At 35.6% G+C, this 22,745-nt stretch overlaps 1 protein-coding gene across 1 annotated transcript in view; it reads right to left on the bottom strand.

Moving 5' to 3' along the window:
- Positions 1-320: 320 nt before the first annotated feature.
- The window catches only part of bicc1b (BicC family RNA binding protein 1b), a 96,197-nt gene continuing 73,772 nt past the window's right edge, over positions 321-22,745 (bottom strand). The window contains exons 9-21 of the mRNA XM_058793980.1: positions 22,062-22,193; positions 18,850-19,063; positions 17,586-17,744; positions 17,011-17,192; positions 16,745-16,886; positions 15,226-15,379; positions 14,947-15,103; positions 11,932-11,971; positions 10,646-10,800; positions 10,236-10,389; positions 7,762-7,919; positions 6,818-6,917; positions 321-4,466 (exon numbers count right to left, since the gene is read on the bottom strand). Of these exons, the coding sequence (XP_058649963.1) occupies positions 4,336-4,466; positions 6,818-6,917; positions 7,762-7,919; positions 10,236-10,389; positions 10,646-10,800; positions 11,932-11,971; positions 14,947-15,103; positions 15,226-15,379; positions 16,745-16,886; positions 17,011-17,192; positions 17,586-17,744; positions 18,850-19,063; positions 22,062-22,193 (1,878 nt within the window). The 3' untranslated portion in view covers positions 321-4,335. The remainder of the gene's footprint in view (positions 4,467-6,817; positions 6,918-7,761; positions 7,920-10,235; positions 10,390-10,645; positions 10,801-11,931; positions 11,972-14,946; positions 15,104-15,225; positions 15,380-16,744; positions 16,887-17,010; positions 17,193-17,585; positions 17,745-18,849; positions 19,064-22,061; positions 22,194-22,745) is intronic.

The following is a 22,745-nucleotide window of genomic DNA, read 5'->3' on the forward strand; positions in this document are numbered from 1 at the left end:
CCTTATGTCTTTCCAAATCTGAATGAGTTTCTGTTTTCTGTTGAGCACAAAAGAAGATATTTCGAGGAATGCTTGGTAGCCAAACAGTTGACGGTAGCCATTGACTTCCATAGAATTTTTTATTTATTTATTTATTTTTCAGTCAGTGGCTACCAGGAACTGTTTGGTTACCAACACATCTTCTTTTGTGCTCAGCAGAAGGAAGAAACTCATACAGGTTTGGAACAATTCGGGGGTGATTAAATGATGCCAGAATTTTTATTTTTGGGTGAATTATCCCTTTAAATGTCATTGTACAAACAAAGCAGTAGCGGAATACATAAGATGGAAAAGGTTTGCATATGCTTTATTCTTTCATAACACCTTCAACTTGTAAGGAACATTCAGCAATACCACATTTATGGCAATTATACAAATTTATCATCATAGAACATTACAATGGAGTATATTACAAAATCTGTGCCAAGCTCACAGATTTTAAAAGTCATTCCCAAGGCACTGGCCAGCTAACGTACGTTTGGAAGAACAATACTGGTTTAATATCCCGTTTTTACTTCACTGCTCTGTACATTTGTGCACATGATGTATGCAACCCCATAACCCAGAGGTTAGGCATTTGACTTTGGCCAAAAATACTCAAAAATGTGCTGGCCATGTGAAGGCCATGTCAGAATATTAAGACGTCATTTGTCCCTTATTTTTCCCTCTTAGAGAGAGAACAAAACAATTCTGCACACGAATTACAATTGGTCTCTCACTAAAGTGGCATTTGATGCATATAAAAGGCACTAATCTAAGATATACAGTATCAAGCAATTTACTGAAAACAAAGTCTATAAAATTCATTCGTTTTAAAAAACAAGAGGCAACCAATAAAAGCGTACAGTATGTGCTTAAACTGAAACATTTAAACCTAAAATGGCAAAGTGATTCTTTGCATAGTCTGTTGCATTTTATTATTACTATTTAGGCAACACCAAGAGCTATTGTTTCACTCATTTGTCATCTCAATCTGATTAAAAAACAAACATTACAAACCATTACACAAATTGATTGATTGATTGCTACTGTCTGCAAATTATCAAAGCAAACTGCTAAAAAGTCTATAAACACTCATAATAAGACAATACACACAATACAAACTTAAATAGTACCTCTATCATGTGAGGTACAATTTCAACGTACTCAAGAGCTAAATGAAAATACTAAATATATACCGTACATGTAAAGATAAAGCAATGCACTGCAAGATTACTTGTAAGTGGTACTTCCTAGTAAAACATTTGTACCTTTGAGAAATCGATAGTCTTTGATTACTTTGGAAAAGTTGTCAGTGCAAGACAAAAGGCACTCGGTGGTTTCAATCCTTCGGAGTACATCTGGCAACATTCACAGCTTTAGATATAGTCAGAATCGAAAAACTCGCTTTGGAAATATCTCAAGAATATGACAAGCGTGTTGGGATCACATAAGAATGGTGAGAGAAGATGGAGAAGAGAGAAGCAAACAAAGCGCTTTAGAGGGCGTAGGAAGACTAGAGCTCAAGAAAGCGGCACAGACTTTGGTCGCGTGCAGGAGAAAAGCCATGGATTAAGCCGTGATTGGGTCTGAGAAGAATTCCAAGGCTTTACAAAAAGCTCGGTTTGGGGAGTGAGGCCTGTGAAGATTTGTGGTCTGTGGCATTCAGGAAGGTGGTTGAAAGAGAGCTGGTGTAATTTGCACTTCTGTCAGTGGCTAAACTGAGGCGCTATTGAGAAAGCTACTACTGACAGGCGGACATTAAGCTCTAAAACTAACAGTTAAACGGATAGGTTATCCAAAAATTATAATTCTGCATGACTTTCCTTCTTCTTTGAAAAACAATATTTTGTCCATACATTGAAGGTCAGTGGGGTCTACTGGTAACTTATAAACCTTTAAAGACAGAACTGTTGTTAGTTCTGAGTTCTGCCATCTGTTCACATTATTAGGGGTTCGAGCACGTAGCACTGAAAAATAATTAAGATTTTCAAAGATCACCGTTCTGACCTAAAAGTGATCCGTTCTGACCAAAACACATAGAGACCTGAAACTTTGAGGGATGGTAGTATTCACCATGTTTACAATGTCACCAAGGCTTGCCCTGATCGGCCTGAGGGGGGCGCTACAGAAATCAAATGTATGAAATCGCTAATAACTCCTAAAGTACTTGTTGCAAACTCAGATGTCTTATATCATTGGAATCCTTGGGTCAAGATGAACACTTGACAGATTCAAACGTCACAGAATCTTTTGTATTTTTTGAAAAACCTACGTTTGCGAACTAGTCCTAGGGTTTTTCACCTGATCGGAACCAAACCAGTGCAGAAAAATTATCTGGAGTGTGAATATCAATAATTATCAAAAAAAATAAAATCTTGAGTTTTCGACTCACTGTCACAAAGGGATGCCAAAACATTCGAAAGAGGGACAATTTTCCTAAAACAGCTATAACTTTTCAACGGAATGAGATATTTACACAAAACTCGATATGCATATGTAAGATCTCAATCTGAGGTTACATGAGAAAAAGAGTCTGGCCACTATAATAGGGGAAAAACATAAAAACGGCTATAATTATGCACTCTTTTGTCCAATTGACTTGAAAAATTCACATGCAGTGTCTGTGTCCAAAGTGCCATGGCTGTCTATGAGCACGTGTAGGTATCTTGAAAAACATGGTCGCAATCGGACAATGAACATTGATCACCTATTCCGGGGTTAACGGAGGCCAGTCAGAATGAACTGCAGTGGGCCTGTTTGACACATGGCCCCAAAGGTCTACGAGAAATTTGAAAGAAATCAATTTTGCCTCAAATACCACTATTGTCAATCAATTTGTTCATTACTTATTCAAGATTTTTCAAGATATTTTAAAAACCTACTTTTGCTAACTATTCCTAGGTTTTTTGCTCAATCTCAACAAAACCACTGCAGTACAATTCTCTGGACTCTCTAGGTCAATAATTATCAAAAAAAACTATAACTATAACAGGGTAAGTACAATATGGGTGTGGCCAAATACCTAAAAGCCTATAATTCCTGAATGAAAACTCGGAATTTTACGAAATTAGGTGAGCCCATACATATAATTCTAAAGAGGCATGCCAACTTTTATGGAGTTTGGACTATAGGTGGTGCTATGACAGCCATAAATGTTAAAAACATCATATTTCTATGGTAAATTACCTGGAATTACCAGAAAACGCTCTTTTTAATCATTGATTAAGGTGTTTACAGGCTTGCTAAATAATAATATGTATATCTTTTTTCATATGTGGTCAAATTCCTTAAAATGCTTGAACCCCAGTAAACGCTGCTTGCAGCTGTATTTTAAAATCATTTTTAAAAAATTTGTTTATAACAGCAGAATTTGTGGTGAAATATTACATTACCCACAAATCTGTACAAAAAGTGACTTGGTTCATAGCTTTTGACACTTTAAAAGTATTTTTTTTATTTTATTTTATATAATCCCTCTGGGGAAAAAAATTAATGGCAAAAATACTTCTAGAACCAACTAAACTGACTTTCACTATATGGACAAAAACAGCTGAAACATTCTTTGAAGTATCTTCTTTTGAGTTCCATAGAAGAACTAAAGTCATACACTAAAAGAATTTAGATTTTTCATTTTCCCTTTAAGAGCAAACTATTTATAGGTTTAGAAATAATATATAGACAATGTACTGTGGAATTCAGTCAGGGTAGACTATTTTAATTTGACCTGAATGAAAACAAGCCTGTGAGGGATAGACGTACACTCCATTTCATTTCTGTCAAATGCAATATGCCGTCTACTCTGACTAAGATCCATAAGTAATAACAACAGGCTGGTGATTTCACTGTAATGCAGCCGTGGGATGAGATAAGCTTCACTTATGGATAATTTGTTCAGAACACTTTGGCTTGATATCCATTTAAGTGCTTTAAATAAAATCCAGGCGCATCTAGTCAGGCGAATCTGTCCATGGACAAAATAATTAGCATTTTTTAAAGTGCAAAGAATTAGTATGTCGAAGCCTAAGACGAGCATATAAATAAAATCTGCCTGCTCCATATACAAGCACAGTGCAGGAGCTCCAAAGATCCTTCACTACATTTCCTTCATTGTAACATGAGTACCATATTGCATAATGTACCATACTGCATATAATATTCAACAGTTCTTTGACCCTTAACCTCTGATCCATATACTTTGTTTATTTGGCACAGTTTCAGAAGGTCCGGGTTTTGGTCCAGTACTGTATATCAGGTTGGAGTTGGGAATGGGAATTTGTGCAGTTTCAGGCTGTCCGTTGGTGCATTGGCATGGGCTCACCAGCGCCCACTCACACTGGCAATGTCTGTGTGGAACTGGCGTGGCAGTCGACCGCTAGCGCCCCCTTCCAGGAACGAGGAGCGGATGTTGGGTGGCTCAAAGAGCTTCCTTCGGTTCTTGTTCAGCTCTGTCAAAACAAAAAGAGGGCTTAAATATTCATAGTTTACACTGCATACATGCATGTTAATATCACAGGAAAATGGAAGTAGTGACAGATCTTTCTCCATATTGCGAATTACAAGGTCAAAACATTTTTAAAATATCAAACAAATGCATGTATGGGTCAGCCGCTACTGATATTGATTTGAAAACCTGAAAACAAGATAGCATTTCCATCGATTTAGCAGTTCCATCTTCCTGAAATCAATGAATATTTTGAAGCTCAAGATATTTTCATGTTCTACAACATGAAATACATTAGTAACAGATATACATACAAATATTGGGTAAAACGGCACATTTTAAAATACATATCTTATTTTATTAATACTTTTCAGCAAACAAATGAATAATATATTTCTAATCAACATTTTTCTCTTGGTTTGTTTGGATTATTTTTTTTTTCCCAGCTTGTGGCATTCTCCTGCAGTGTGCCTTAAGAATTGGTCAAAATAAGGTATACAACCTTAAAATGCTGCCAATGTTGACAGCTGGCTAGTTTCTTAACAGATCAGTCTCTGCATTATGATTTTTAGATGACAGATCTCATTTATGTAGGTGGGCTTGACAGTGCCATTGTTCCATTTTCCTGTTGTAGAGGACAAAACGCAGGACATTTCTCTCACTGGGACCAAACTTGCATCAGCCCAGATTACAGTAAATTGTGTCCGAGGTCAGTCAGAGAAATAAACACTGTCCTGCAGTCATTTCCTGTCTTCCTCGTACCTCTACACTTCAGAATCCCATCTGCACCACAATTTCATTTGGGCTACTTCCACCTCAGGCATTGTGTTTTATTCTCCAACCACAAGGCTGATAAAATAGGAACAATGTTTTTTTTTTTAGTAAATATCCTTGCCAGACTGCAGGAAGTCATTATGGTTATCGAGCAGTGGGTGGTCAAAATATATCACAGATGTTCGAGATGTCTAATAGCCAAGCTTGTCACTTCCACTTGCTGTCATGCTGGGATGTGGACAGTCAGTCAACCCTGGCCAGTTACGTAAGTGGAAAGCCAAATCCAATTTCATCTCTGACACCTCAATAAATCATAATCCCAAAACCCTGCAGCTGTCCAAATTACTCAAAGCTATTAAAAAGGAAAATCTTGCATGGCATGTTGTGTCCATCTGCTATCATGGTTATTGTTCTGTTGGTTGGTATCAAGTCGATACTAAACTTTCTTAAGAAAGGTAACCAGTCTTTCTGCAGTAAATATTGACTCAGTTCGGTACCTGAAGGCTGTCTGAATAGCGAGTGGCTGTTTTCCAATAATCACATATGTATTTGAGTGGGTTCTCTTAGAAAAGTGCTCACGGTACTGCAAACAGTACTGTATGTCTTCAGTTAATATACAACAAAAATATCAGATCTATCTGTGTATTACAATCAACCTAACAGACCTGCCACCTATTATTGCCATTAATATTAATCAAAAAACCATTTCAATAAAAAAGGGAATACATTTTGATTTACTTCTTTAATTACGGACTTTATTAAAAAAAAAAAAAAAAAAAAAAAAAAAATTGAGAAATACCTGAAAATAACATGCCAGCTTTATTGTCATTTGTTAACTTGAGTACATAATAATAAATAATTAATAATAAATTTGGCTGTCTGGTTGCCTATCAGACTTATGATGCTCACATAAATATATCAATACAAATTGTTTTACCAATTAATTTTCTTATTTATGAAAATGAATCCACAAAATAAACTTAGTGGGAAAAACATGATATCAAAAGAAGCATCACTATATTAATATACACAACATTCTATATTAAAGGCACTGATAAATGTGACATTTATTATAACAGGTTTATGTGAACATTGTTTTAAGTTCACTTAAATTAAAAGTTTTTAATATTCTTAGGTCTATTAAATGTTAAAAAGGATGGCACAAATCTTACTGTAATGTTGAATGGTTATATTTTCTCTCTATTTATCCCCAGAAATTGGTTCAAATCTATTTAGAGGCATCAGTAAGAGTTTTGGTATCGGCAATACTGGACTATTTATAATTCATGGTAAAAGACAGCAATAAATGAATATTTAAATTATACAGTCTTCATGTTGTTTCTGCATTACTTTTGGAGAATCAGTGTGAAACTATAATTAGGATTACAAATTGTAATGTTAGGTGTGATTAATCGTGATTAATTACAGAAAATGATTAAATAATTATTTTTTAATCGACTGACTGTGCATCTTGATTGATTGATTGATTGCTGTGGAATCAAGAAAGGTATAAAGAATTGTGAAATGTTGCTGGTAACACTACTGTGCCAGCCCCAGTTGTTTGTTTGGAAGGGAACTGACCTGAAATGGCCAGCAGCATTTTCCTGCGGGCTCCAAATGTAGTGATGCCGAGCTCTTTCAGGTCCTGATCGGTCAGCGTGAGGAACGTCTGAAGGTCAATCTGAGAAACAGACACAAACTGTATTTTTACTTTTAAATTACTGTGGGGAGAAAGAGGGAGAATGGTATAACAGTGCAGAATCAAACCTGCTTCTAAGTGCATGTGCACTGACCACTGCACCACAACGCTCTCTCTAACTTTCTGATGATATGTTTATAAGATAAAAGCCAGAACCAAATTTTGGACTCCTCAATGTTATCTCTGGCATCTTGAAATACAGGACTTGGCATAATGTGTGAATTGCAGATCTTTTTGGCTATTCTGAGGGTTTCATTTCTGTGCTGGAAGTTGCGTCATTGTAACCTTAGGCCAGTTTGACAGCATACATGCAAGCCAGATAGAGCAGTCACAGTGACAGTGTTTCTGCTGCGTAACAGAGCTGTGGCTCCACAGAAAATGAAGTCATCTCTATGTTACTACATTGAGTAATAAAAGCCATTAAATTGGAGTTGGTCATTCAGAATTATTACAGACCTGACTGTCATGAAATCCAATATATATAAGAAATGGAAAATTTACATCCAAATTGTTCACACTCATTATGTTTGGAACTTTTCAAGCCTGACAACTTTTCAAGCCATTCAAAAAATGAGTTAGCTGTTCTCGCCAGTATTTCATGTTGCTTCATAAAACCCTATTTAGCCAAAGACTGATTTAAAGTGCATTTTTCAATATGATTTCTGCTGAATTCAGTGCACTTTGTGCAGCTAAAACAGGCTAAGCGCTAATAGCCATAAGACATAAAAACAACCTCCCGGTGGCAGAAATCATCTAAAGCTCATTTACATGTTCTCATTTCAAGCAGCAACACCGATAGAGAAGATATCGGCAGCTCAGTCTGTACCTCCTGCTGTTGGAAGACGTCGGTATATTTCCCGAGGCCAAGTTTACTGAAGAGCTCAGGCAGATCTGATCCTTTGAAAGATGTGTTGAGATTACAGCCATTAGTTCCCGTCACCGATGAGATGCAGTCCATGTAGTTGCTGCTGCTTAGGTAGTGCTCTAATCCAAAATACACAAAATCATGGTTAAGTGTCTACCTGGTTATCAAACAGCACTTTAAGTCTTTGCAGATACCTTGTTTTAGGGGTGAGCCGATCCGATATTCAGTATCGGTATCGCTGCGATACTTTCTGCATTTTCTGCTGGATCGGGTTATCGGTCAGACGAGACCGATCCAAATCCGATATTGTGCATATACTATTGTGTTATTGTTAAGCCCCACAAAAGCCACAAACACATTATAAAACACCATAAAGTTTTCGTGCACTATATTTCAAATGTTCTGAAGCCTTGCATAGTTTAATGTGAGGTACAGATGAATATTTAAGTCAAGTTCATGTAAACTCTTCTCTCCGCTGCGGCTGTCTGTCATCCTCCATTCAGTGTTCAAACTGTGTGTCGTGTTCATTTACTCGAGTCAAGAAGATGAAACTCCCTGCAAGATTATTAAATGTTCCTAATAATATACTTGATCTGTAAACAAAGATAAATGGTTTTGCATAAAAGGACTTTATCTTGCAGCACTTTATCTTCGTGCTGTTTTCAAAATCGTGTTGGTGTCTGTTAGATCACAACACTGGACTATAGATTACTATGTTCTTAACGAGCACAGTAACTGAAATTTAAAACTGTTAAAAGAAAAGGCTTGATAAAGTTAAACTATCGCACAGATTTAATACACTACGCATTAATATCTCTTCACTTTGTGCTTTGAACCTTTCTATGCGGACTTGCTGTGCGCTGTGACTCCGTGTTGCTTCACACGGGATGTGCGTAAGCGCTTTGTGCTGCTCTGTATTGGAGCCTTTCGTATCATAATACTTTTGCACAATGAAACATTATTAATAGCCTTTCTTGTTCGTCTCATCTATCGTATCTTTCTGCCTCAGTGCTATACATTTAAAAGAAATGTCTTTTAATTTTACAGAGTATATACATTTATATATAAATATATTACTTGTTTTTCATGAATGTATTTTACAACAATACAAAGAGCAATGTATATCATTTTACATTATCATTTTAGATTTAGTCCTACACTTATTCACTTTTATTTGTTCCCCACTAAATAATATTTTTTTCCCACTAATTTTAGATTTTATATAATTGTGCACTCATGAGTAACTTTTGCTGCTGAATTATCCACTAACCTAGTTTATAATAGTATTTTTGTCATAGATTATAATTATATATGCATTCATTTGTTGTTTTGCTTTACAATAAAGTTGTCTATATTTAGTAGATTGTGTGTAACACAAAAAAGTCATGATCAGGTCAACACACATTGAGGTATACAAATTCAACACTGATTTTAAAAAAATCTAGCCAGGTATTGGATTGATATCGGTATCGGCAGATGCTCAGAATTTTTGGTATCAGATCGGGTTCGGTTCTGAAAAAGTGGTAATCCAGCCACCCCTACCTTGTTTTGGTCAAACTGCATTCGTCGTCTTGTGAAAAAGAAGTGTATTTAATTGTATTGAATGTGCACTTGTAATGTGCATCAAATATTAAAAGTATATTTTTCAAAAACTGCACTTGCAGATAATATAATATGGATAAAACAAAAACACCCTAAGTACTAAAGAGGGTAGAACACACTTAAAATTTTCAAAAGTGCACTTTCATAATAATTAAAAATTAAAAATTTACTTAGGTAGATTCTAAAAATCACAGTTTTTGGCTTTTTTTGGATTGCTTTTAAGAAGTACACTTATTTTGATGTGTAACATAAAAAGCATATGAAAAAACTTGATTCCTACTGTAATTTAATTTTACTCTTAATTTTTAACTGTAGTGTGTTATATTACATTTAAAGTAGAACTATTTTTAAATGTACTAACTTTCAACTGCAAGATTGAAGAGAACATTAACATTAAATACAGTAAATGCTTGTCAGTACACTTTAACCATATTTCAAAGTCAATATAAGTAATTATTACATATAATGATGTACTGTACTTAAGTCCTAGTTAAGTCAAAAACACTCTCAACTAATTGCATTTAATATAAATGTAAATTATAATAAATTTTCATTTACTGTAATTGCAAATGAAACGCAACTAAGTCTCCAAAATCATTACATTCAGTTTGCATTTAAGTTTATTATTTTAAAGTATAATATTTTTGTAGTAAGTACTCATTTAAATACGTTCACTTATGAAGTTAAATGATCTTTTAAATTACCTTCAATATCACTGTCATACTGATATTTATTAATTGAGATATTTAACCAAAAGTAAATAAAACAGATGTCTTTGAATTCATGTCACAAAAAAAACACTGAGCTCAGTTATTCTGACTGAGGAAGCATACCTGTTTTGTTCTGCTTCCTTTTGGGGCTGATGGGAGAGGGGAAGTCGCTGTGTGCTGGGAGCCCGCTCCCATTCCTTTCCCTCCAGTTATCTGAGTCACTGCCACTCGCCATCCCCTCTCTACTGTTGGAGCGGGACAGGGCTAGAGGCGATCCCTTATAAAACACAAATCATATCAAGTTTATTCCACTAAAAACCCGCAGTGAATGAATGAATGAGGCATTTATATAGTGATGCATTAATACAAAATCATGCATTAATACAATGCATTAATACAAAATAATAATAGAGATAATTGTCATCAGTGAGAACACAGCAATATATGGTGCACGCTGAATGCACCAAATTAACTACTATCAGTGTAATTCATAGGAGAGAGGTGCTTAGCCCTTTTGCTTGGTGTGCTTTTACCTCATATGTAGTTGACATGGTAGGTTTATAAGACACATGGTTTGCCCGGCGCAACTCCTTAATAGTTTCTGCAGGCATAGACTTCGAGAAGCCCAGACCGCTCCATGTGTTAGTAGGGGTTCGGACCTCCGTCACCACTGGCTTCTTTAACATGGCTGAACATAGAAACAGAAGAAGATGATGTATTTAAAAAAAACAAAAAACTTGTCAAATGGAGGTCACTTCATTAAGAATTGTCATATTTCACCCTTAAACAGAAATAAAAATTTTTTAAAATAAAATAAATATATAATAAAATATACTGACATTTTTAAATTTATATATTAAAATTAAGTAATAAAATAATATAACAATATAATGATAATAATATATTCACAAAAGTTAATTGTTTATATATATATATATATATATATATATATATATATATATATATATATATATATATATATACACACACACACACACACACAGACAATATGAAATAAAATAAATAAATAAAAGATATTATCATGGTGTAAACTTAAGTACTTTACCAAAAATCTGCATAAATATTTATTATATAAATTTTTATTAATTGTTATTTTATTATTAATTTTAATAATATATCATTATTTTTCACATTACAGTAATGACCATGCTTTTTAATACAATAAGGATAATTTTGTTGGAAGAATTGTGAAGTAATTCACAAAATAAAATAATATTTGTGGCAAAACACAACCCGGCTGGTATTCAATAACATGAATGTTATTGGTGGTTTGTGTGAGATGTAGGAATCAGGAATTATAATTAGTTGATCAAGAATTTGATGCCAAATTCTCCTGCACAGTGCTAAATCGGTCAAAACCCAAAAGTTTTACAATAAAACGGTGTGTGCCACATTTCCATACAGTTCCAACATAAACCATTAACAAAGAACTGTTTACAGTATGCGGGCAAGAAGAGCGTTAACACTGGGTACATTCCTCATTCTCAGGTCCATAGTTTACAGTATGAACAGTGGACACAGGACGTGAGGTGTGGAGAAGCTTTATGAGGCAGAGTATATTTACCGTAAATGTGAAACAGGGCTTTAATGACACCCTACTCACTGCCAGACATTCAGCCTGTGAGGACACTGTAGTCCTGCTTTGTTCATTGCTGGCACACTAGACTAAACACAACCGGTTTCCAATTCCCCCAGCAGCCTACCAGCAGAATTGTTTTTAACAATATAGATGGGTGGGAGACACTCTTTAAGGCTCTGTATATAGCTTTAACTGTGATTTGATTTGTCAAGCACATACCTTTGGTTGCCAATAACTTCTTTTGCTCGTAGTCAAACGCCTGTAGAGGTGAACAGAGAGAAAGCAAAGAATGTTTAGGCTGTTGGAAAGGATTTAAGAATTATGTCCCTCATTTCTCCTGTCAGCTTGGTTTATAGAACGAGAAAGGCAAATGGTAAATATTGCCTCATTCTGTCAAAAGCATTTAACAGACTGTGGCGAACAGAATAGTGCCGACTTTCTGTCGTTTCAGAAACACGGCATTGTATTGAACATACAGAACCCGTCAAAAGTTTGGAATAATTAAGATTTTTTTTTATCTTTAACAAGGCTGCATTTATTTACAGTAAAAACTATAATACTTGAAATAATATTATTTCTATTTGAATATTTTTTTAAATGTAATTCCTGTGATGTAAAGTTGAATTTTCAGCATTATTACTCAGCCTTCGGGGTCACATGATCCTTCAGAAATCTGCTGAAATCTGCTGATTGGCTGCTTAAGAAACATTTCATCTTATTATTAATGTTGCAAACAGATTTTGCTTCTTAATATTTTTGTAGAAATCATGATACACTACCATTCAAAATTTTGGGATAAGTAAGACTAGTAATTCACAAGAATGCATTCAATTGATCAAAAGTATAATAAATATATTTACAATAGTGCTGTCAATCGATTAATCGTGATTAATCGCATCCAAAATAAAGGTTTTTGTTTACATAATATATGTGTGTGTACTGTGTATATTTATGTATATAATATAAAGATACACACATACAGCATATGTTTTGAAAATATTTACATTTATTTACATGTATATATTTATATTCATATAATTTATATTATATATAAATATATTTAACATATAAATGTAACATTTTTCTTAAATATATACATGCATGTGTGTATTTATTTATACATAATACATACAGGTGCATCTCAATAAATTAGAATGTCGTGGAAAAGTTGATTTATTTCAGTAATTCAACTCAAATTCTGAAACTCGTGTATTAAATAAATTCAATGCACACAGACTGAAGTAGTTTAAGTTTAACATTTAACAAAAACCCACCAATTCACTATCTCAACAAATTAGAATACTTCATAAGACCAATAAAAAAACATTTTTAGTGAATTGTTGGCCTTCTGGAAAGTATGTTCATTTACTGTATATGTACTCAATACTTGGTAGGGGCTCCTTTTGCTTTAATTACTGCCTCAATTCGGCATGACATGGAGGTGATCAGTTTGTGGCACTGCTGAGGTGGTATGGAAGCCCAGGTTTCTTTGACGGTGGCCTTCAGCTCATCTGCATTTTTTGGTCTCTTTGGTTTCTCATTTTCCTCTTGACAATACCCCATAGATTCTCTATGGGGTTCAGGTCTGGTGAGTTTGCTGGCCAGTCAAGCCCACCAACACCATGGTCATTTAACCAACTTTTGGTGCTTTTGGCAGTGTGGGCAGGTGCCAAATCCTGCTGGAAAATGAAATCAGCATCTTTAAAAAGCTGGTCAGCAGAAAGAAGCATGAAGTGCTCCAAAATTTCTTGGTAAACCGGTGCAGTGACTTTGGTTTTCAAAAAACACAATGGACCAACACCAGCAGATGACATCGCACCCCAAATCATCACAGACTGTGGAAACTTAACACTGGACTTCAAGCAACTTGGGCTATGAGCTTCTCCACCCTTCCTCCAGACTCTAGGACCTTGGTTTCCAAATGAAATACAAAACTTGCTCTCATCTGAAAAGAGGACTTTGGACCACTGGGCAACAGTCCAGTTCTTCTTCTCCTTAGCCCAGGTAAGATGCCTCTGACGTTGTCTGTGGTTCAGGAGTGGCTTAACAAGAGGAATACGACAATTGTAGCCAAATTCCTTGACACATCTGTGTGTGGTGGCTCTTGATGCCTTGACCCCAGCCTCAGTCCATTCCTTGTGAAGTTCACCCAAATTCTTGAATCGATTTTGCTTGACAATCCTCATAAGGCTGCGGTTCTCTCGGTTGGTTGTGCATCTTTTTCTTCCACACTTTTTCCTTCCACTCAACTTTCTGTTAACATGCTTGGATACAGCACTCTGTGAACAGCCAGCTTCTTTAGCAATGAATGTTTGTGGCTTACCCTCCCTGTGAAGGGTGTCAAAGATTGTCTTCTGGACAACTGTCAGATCAGCAGTCTTCCCCATGATTGTGTAGCCTATTGAACCAAACTGAGAGACCATTTTGAAGGCTCAGGAAACCTTTGCAGGTGTTTTGAGTTGATTAGCTGATTGGCATGTCACCATATTCTAATTTGTTGAGATGGGTTTCTGTTAAATGTGAGCCAAAATCATCACAATTAAAAGAACCAAAGACTTAAACTACTTCAGTCTGTGTGCACTGAATTTATTTAATACACGAGTTTCACAATTTGAGTTGAATTACTGAAATAAATGAACTTTTCCACGACATTCTAATTTATTGAGATGCACTTGTATAATGTACACAGTACACACACATATACTAGTTTAACAGCACTAATTTATAATGTTACAAAAGATGACTATTTCAGATGACAATTATGCTTCGAACTTTTTATTAATCGCAGAATCCTGAATAAAAAGTATCATTGTTGTCAGCATTGACAATAATAAGAACCATTATAAATAATAGATAATAATTACTGAATATTTCCGAATGATTTCTGAAGGATCAAGTGACGTAATGATGGAGTAATGATGCTGAAAATTCAGCTTTGCATCACAGGAATAAATTACATTTTAAGATATATTTTTCACAATATTATTGTTTTTGATCATAAAAATGCAGCCTTGATGAGCATAAGAGACTTCTTTTTAAAAACATTAAGAGAACTTAATTATTTCAAACTTTTGACCAGTAGTGTATTTTTTCCATGAGGGAAGTTAGACTGAAATGGCGAAAGCTAAATGTAATATTTACGGCTGCTCGATTTATTTGATGATTGTTTTTGTAATTAAGAGCAGCACTTTGACTCTTCTAAAGAGTTGTTAAGTAACATTAAGGGCTCATTACCTGCATGCTGGAGAAGGAGGATTGGGGCGGCAGGCGGATTCTGTCTGAATTCTGCTGAGCGGCCCGTTCCGCTGCTCTTTCACTGCCTGGAGCGCGTTTATCAGCCACTGGACTCTCTGAGGCGCTGGAGTCAGAGTCTGACAACAGACAGTCTGAACTACATGGATAAAAGGATAGATAAATAGAACAAATATGTTTAATCACAAGCTGCATTAGTGGCTAACTCTAACATTGACTAGTGATTGACTGTTGAGTGATTGTGCATGACAGTGATCGTACTGTAGGAGGGAGTTCTTGGTGCCCTGAAGCAGCTCCAGGGCTTGCCTCTTTCCTGACGTCGTCTTACAAGACGCCAACATCTGCTTCAGTTCATTGCTGTTTCCCGAGTGAGAGGGGCTTCGAGGCATGCCCACCTCCACGAACGTATCCGATCCTGAAACACACACATAGACGAAACAGTGTTATTCTTTCCTCAAGCCATATTGAACGTTTTAGCTGAGTAGTTTGAGATTGTATTCCTGCAGCACTCAGCATCAGAGGATCTAACACGCCATTTACCCTCACTGCTTTTAAGGAATAACGAGACTGAATTGACTTCGCCTCATCTGAAAGTAAAAACACACTGACTAAATGGATGTTAGGCCAACTCAAACAGCTTTAACAATGCTGGAGCACGGAAAACCTTGGCCTTGTATTTCCACAGATGCCCTGTTCAGGGAGCAGGAAGGAATGGTATAATAATTTGGAACCGAGTTTATATATATCCATAATTAGACTGACCAAAGTCAAGAAATTCTAGCTTTCAATCTAGAGAAGGTCGAGGAGTTGTTTCATGTGCTAATGAAACGGTTGACATAATTCAGCGGTGAATGTCACTGGTTGCATTAGGCTCGAATAAAAGAGAGTATAATATATCGTTCAATTAAGGTAGCCATGGAACGTGGCATGCATGAAATGTTGATTCACATGGCATACACTGCAGTATAAATAAAGCTGGCATTTACCAGATATAATTACTCAATTCTGACATATGTCAGGGATCAGTCTTGGTGAATATGCCATCACACTTGACTGACTGTAATAGTTTAAAAAAATAAAAAAAAATAAACATGCTTTATATACAGTATGTTCAAAAGTTTGGGCTAAGTAAGATTTTTGAATGTTTAAAGGGTGCAATTATTTGATCACAACTACATTAAAAACAATAATATTATTAGTACAGTTTAAAATAACAGTTTTCTGTTTTACCTAATTTTTTAAATATATTCCTGTGATGGCAACTTTTAAAACTTAATTTTAAAAATGTTTTTGTTGTCACATGATCCTTTAGAAATCATTCTAATATGCTGATTTGGTGCTCAAAAAACATGTCTTATATCAATATTGAAAACAGCTGTGCTGCTTAATGTTTTTGTGGATTTTTAAAAAAATATTCTTTGATGAATAGAAATCTCAAAAGAACATTTATTGTTGTTTATTTCAAATATAAATCTTTTGTAACATTATGCATGTCTTTACTGTGACTTTTTATCCATTTGATGTGTCCTTGCTGAATAAAAGTATTATTATTTTTTTTTAATGACCACAAATCTTGGTAGTGTGTATATGTATACCAATTAACAATTGTTAATATTAATATTTTACCATTAGTTTATTTTTCTGATCCCACTGGCAAACTGGTTTATCTATATTAAGCATTGTGGATATTTTTACTAAGAAAAAAGCAAAATGACTTTTGCAGTGCAGAGAAATGCATCTAATGTTGAGGATATAATGAGGAGCTGTGGGTAATGCAGACCTTGGTCTTGGCTGGACTTGCTGGACAGCGGTTCAGAAGGGCAGTGGGGACTGGCTTCCTGCACAGAGTCGCCATGAGCTGCGGTCAGAACTTTATCTGCCAGAGACGCTGCAGACATTCTGCTGTACATGGTGCCGGGCTGCTACACAACACACATGCACACAATATTCCGGTCAAAAGAAAGTCAAAGAAAAATAACTATGAGAGATATACAGGACTTTTTAGCATAACTATATATCATCTCATGATGGTGAAAGAAGACTCACTTTGCTACTAAGAGGGGACACGGCTTTACTGCAGTCTGATACTCCGTTGACTTGGGCGTCTATGGGGGCGAGACCAGGTGGAGGGGATGGAGTGTTCTGGGTGTAGCCCGGCACCCCTGACAGCAAAATGCTGGTTAGGGTGGCCTGTGTTGCTGGGTGGATCATCAAGGGTGATGAGAAACCTAAGAAAAAAACAATTATCGAGTTTGGTTTGAAAGATGTATCTTAATATTGTATAATAAAAAGATATTTTGTCTTGTATAATATAATAATGGACTGTCTTCTAAATAAAATAAAATAGAATAGAATAAAATAGAATAAAATAAAAAAATAAAATAAAATAAAATAAAATAATAAAATAAAATAAAATAAAATAAAATAAAATAAATAGAATGGGTTCTAAATAACAACAATGTGAACATAAAGTGAACTGAGACCCTATCACAATCAAAGGAATCACTTTCAAGTTCAAGTTTTATTTTATTTCAAGATAACTAAAGTGTGAACATATGGGACGGAGAATCCATACTGAGTGTGTGTGTGTGTTTGTGGATGTCTGTCAGTGTTCTCCTTACCTGGAGTGCTAGCAGGACTGGCCAGTGAGTTGGGCCAGAGATTGGGGCTGGGTGTTCCAGAGGTGGATGTCTGTAATGGGCTGATGGAGCTGTTGAGAGCGTTGAGAAGGGAGTTGGTGGAGGGTCCTGTCATGGAGGCTGTCGTAGGTCCCAGCAGACCTACAGGTCAGTTCAAAAAGATCAGACAATAAACCAAAAACACATTTTCAACTTAGACATTTTCTGTACATGTAAAGGAATAGTTCAGAAATGAAATCTGCTGTAAATTTACCTACTTTTAGGTGAATGAGAGTTTTTTTCTTAATCAGAATAATTCAGCATTACATCACTTGCTCAGCAATGGATCCAGCAGTGAATGGGTGCAGTCAGAATTAAGGTCTAAGGTATATTTGTTTATTACAAACATGCAGCTTTTTACTGCAAAATATGTTAATTGATAGACTGGACTGGAGTGGTGTGGATTAATTGTGGATTATTTTAGGGTTTTTATCAGCTGTTTGGACTCTCATTCTGACGGCACCCATTCACTGCAGAGGATCCATTGGTGAGCAAATGATGTAATGCTACAGTACATTTCTCCAAATCTGTTCAGATCAAGAAACAAAGCCATCTACTGTACATCTTGTACTGGCTGATGGTGAGAAAATTTTCAGCAAATTTTCATTTTTGAAAGCACTTACTGTGCAAGTAGTATGTCACATTCAGCTGTTCAGCTAATGTAGTGTTAATTTTGACAACAAATTTTAATCTGATTCTAGTGATTTAGACTTCTGACTAAATTCTTTTAATTGTGGTTATATTTTAGCAAGGAGACAGAAATCATAACTGATTTAGTTCCCCTAACTTTTTCTGCTTCCAAAATCTTCATATTTAACAGTCTATTTTTACTCATCTTCAGTGCAAAGAGAAGAATGTAAAACTACATCTTCAGGACCATGCAAAAGTCTAAGCCAGCTGGTTTAGTCGGAGGACCAAGCAATGAAGTGGAAGTAGTAATCCTGTTATGCGTTGCACCCACTTACATGCCTTTCAGCAAAACAATTAGGACTACTGGGAGTATGTTACATAACCTCATTAATATTCATAAGTCAAGCTGACAATAATGTTCCCCTCGCTTTTTGAATTGTTCACACACCCCTGCATTTTGGATTTTTCAATACGTTAAAGTGTACTCCTGTATCAGTCCACAAAAAACAAATTCAGGAACTGAATCAGATATATTTATTTAATTAAACTCAAGTTGATTAGAAGAATCATTTCTTACCTAGGCTGGTGAGGCCGAGGCCAGCAGAGGCCAGGATGTCAAGGCCAACGGGGCAGCTGAGAGGTGGAGGTGGAGCAGGGGCGGACGGAGGACTGCTGCTGTTAATGCTGGTGCTAGTGTGGACTGATACACCACTGTTCTCCAAACCCAACAGATAACGCCTGGCCTCGTACATGTTCAGAGCGTTCCTCTCCACACTCTTCACTATCACTGACTGACAGCCCAGAGAAAAAGAGATTTAGAGTTTAGAAATCTGCTCCTGTCCACTAGTAAGCGCTATATTTTAGGACCATGAAAAGTCATACAGTGTTTGTTTGGTGTCATTAAAAAAAACAACAACAGCAGAGACCAGCAGAAAAAGTTTTATCAACAATAGAATAATTAATTGTCACAAAGGCAGCAAAGTCCCATTCACACCAAACACGTTAACTTTTTAGAAATCATTCTCCATTTAAACTATATCGATAATGTGAATATCGCAGGTGAATAATGTTGTTGGAATCACTTTCAAAGTGATTTTTTCCAACTGATGAACGATCTAAACATTGACTGCCAATCAGAGAACGTTATCATGCATTGGTGTGGATGATAATTTAGTTATTGTTATAGTTATCATTCTTAGTCTAAACAGGCATTAAGGGGGCGTTCACACAGAACATATTTTTGCATTCCACTGCACTGATTTTCAATTGTTTTTTATTTTATTTTTATTTTGTGTAAACATGCACTATTCTTACATGTTCAACTTTTGCATTTGCATCTTGTGTATGATCTGTCGCGTGACAATTGAACTCAGATTCAGAGAAAACAGAGTGAGAAAATTTGTCCAAAAACTCTTCTAGTGTTAGCATAATCAGTACATTTTGCCTCTGTACAGAATTGCATCATAATGAATATAATGTGATGTTTCCTTTTAAATAGAGTTTTAATTCATGATTTTAAAAATGATTTTTGCACTTGAGGTGCACTTATTGTAGATGTTAAAGGAAGGTTAAAGCGGCAGGTGCTGCACACAGCAAGAAACATCACATGGTTTGGTGAACTTTACCATATTTCACTTTCATTATTAATTCTTCTTTTGTTTAGGAGTAAATTTAATTTCAATACATGGTCTTTTTTCACTAGGAAGGAAGTTCTGATTTCAGTCTGTCAAATTATTTTATTTCAAAGACCAATGAAACTTTTATTTCTCATGATCCCTTTAATTCATGGAATATGAGTTTGAGGATGTAAAGTTCTATTAGTGGTGAACTTGCTGAACTTAACTGAACCTGAGAGTGGAGGATTTCTGTGAATGTACTGAAATTCGACATGTTTTCATATTTCCCTTTCTATTGGTAATATATATATACAGTACTTCCTCCTTAGCATATGTGCTGTATATATTAGTCAAGGCTACTACTGTAGCAAACTATTAGCAGAGTGAAAGAAGAGAAGCAAGAGGCATCAACACAAATCACTGGAATGGAAAAACAGAGGTTTATACTAAGACTGATAATTTACAGTGCTGCCATTCAGCTTAAAACACAGGATAGGATTTCACCCTTGACCATGACCAAGGACGTGAAGCTTTCCCAGTTTCCACATCCTGCTAGTAAGCCACCCACAAATCCTATACGTTCCATACATTACTTTTACAAGACTAGGCGTCTTAATTTTATGCCTCTGAAAGAACTAGGCCTTAATGCTTGATCTGAGGATTCAAGGCATCTTACATGGTGGCATCAAAAAGCTGGAGACTTAATCTACACTTAAAAATCTATGAATGTCTTTATATTACACTACAGGGACTACTGTTGTAAGATTAAAAACAAAAAAATGCTTCTGAAAGTCTCCTGTGCTCATCAAAGATTTATTTGATCAAAAATATAGTAAAATAGTAATATTGTGAAATATTATTAAAACTTAAATAAACTTTATTCTATGTGAATATATTTTAAAATGTAATTTATGATTAATATATAAATTCTTATTAATTTATTTTATATATATATATACACACACATCCAAAACACACACACACACACACACACATATATATAAGTGCTGTCAAACGATTAATCGCGATTAATCACATCCAAAATAAACGTTTTTGCTTACATAGTATATGTGTGTGTACTGTGTATATTTATTATGTATATATAAATACACACCCATGCATGTATATATTTAAGAAAAATATGTTACGTTTATATATTACATTTATTTATATATAATATCAATTATATGAACTTACATGTAAATACTTTCAAAATATATACTGTATGTGTGTGTATTTATATATACATAATATATCTGTGTACTGTGTATATTTATTATGTAAATAAAAACGTTTATTTTGTATATATATATATATATACACACACACACACACACACACACACACACACACACTGTAAAACATTTTTTGGTTTCAATGATAAAAAACTAAGGGCCAGATTTACTAACAGCTTGCGCCAGGGCAAACCATCTTTTGGTGTTATAATAGTACTGTCAGGATTTACTAAAGATGCGCAGTGAAGAATTAGCGCTGAAAAGGTGTGGACACAGTTATTTTTGCGCCTGACTTTATTGAATATGCATTTGTAGGAGTTTCCCTTTCAGACGCAAAATTTATGGGAGGAGAGTATTAAAATCAATTACGCAATGCAATTTACTAATGTTTGCGCTCATCAAATTACTGGTATTTGTGCCATTATTTAACGACCAAAAAAAGCATGTCTTAAAGCAGGCGGTTATTTGCGCTGCTCTTGGTAGATTGCGCTGGTCATTATGGAAATGATCTGGTTGCGTCTGTGTTCTTTAATGTGCGCAATGTTAGTAAATCACCCGCAGAATTTTCCCCTCCCATTGGCTAATTTGCCCTGTTTTAGTGAATTTTTGCTATGGCAAAAACCTGTAAATTGGTTAATAATAATTTTCCTTTATCTGGCGAATAACTGTAATAGATCTAACCTTACATTTAATATACTCTTAAATTTACGACTGTGAACAAGTGTGTGTGAACTTGAGGAGAACTGACTTCATACATCCACTAAAAATCCCAGTGAAACTAGTTGATTAAAAGTCAATGCTCAAATGGCTAAAAAACTAAAAGTGAGTCCTGAGAAAAGCTCAAAGTGTAACATCTAAAAGTGTCCACTACCATAAGTGATATACGTTGCGTATGTAAGGTCGAGTTTGGGTCATGTAAATAGTGTGAGTGTGCAAACCTTGCTGGGTTGCTTGGGTTTGGGTTTGACACTGATGAACACGTCAAGCTGTTCCATTAGGGAAGTAATGCACTGCGGTTCCACCTCGATGTCCTCTTTGATATCAAACATCAGCACCAGTGGCAGGCAGCCCTGCGGAAAGCACAAGGAAGAAAGCAAGAAAAAAAGAAATGAACAAAGTTTTTCTACACTGTTGTAAATCATTCATACAGTCAAACTTTAAGTGTTTCAAGGACTCCGTTGGCCTCGGTCCTAAAGCAGCAAAGCTACAGTTATTCAGCAGTGATCCATCACCTACTTCTCATGTTGAAAAGAAAAACAGCAGCAGGTACTCCAGGCGTAAGGCTTTCATTTACTGGGCCTTGACCTTCTTTTTCCTCTCCCGACACAGCTAACTCAGCAGGTAATGAAGAAACTGCTACATATGCAGGAAAAGTTCTAGAGCCTAGATTGTGTGGTGGAAAGCCTGCTTTGACAGTCTTATTGTGAATGCTAAAAATGTCCTTAATGGATCTAAATTGAGCCAAAAACTGTGCATAAATTATTCTTGAGTACTGTCTCTTTCCTCGGCCTCCAGCTGAGTGTTTAAATCAGGACTTGCGGGGACAGACGGGCCAATATCTGTCTCCAGAGAGGACCGCAGTGTGGTGGAGGGCTAATTATTCTGCTTTCAGAGCGAGGGAA

The sequence above is a fragment of the Onychostoma macrolepis genome, chromosome 12 (genome assembly GCF_012432095.1).
Source record: "Onychostoma macrolepis isolate SWU-2019 chromosome 12, ASM1243209v1, whole genome shotgun sequence".
In the NCBI taxonomy this organism is placed as follows: domain Eukaryota; kingdom Metazoa; phylum Chordata; class Actinopteri; order Cypriniformes; family Cyprinidae; genus Onychostoma; species Onychostoma macrolepis.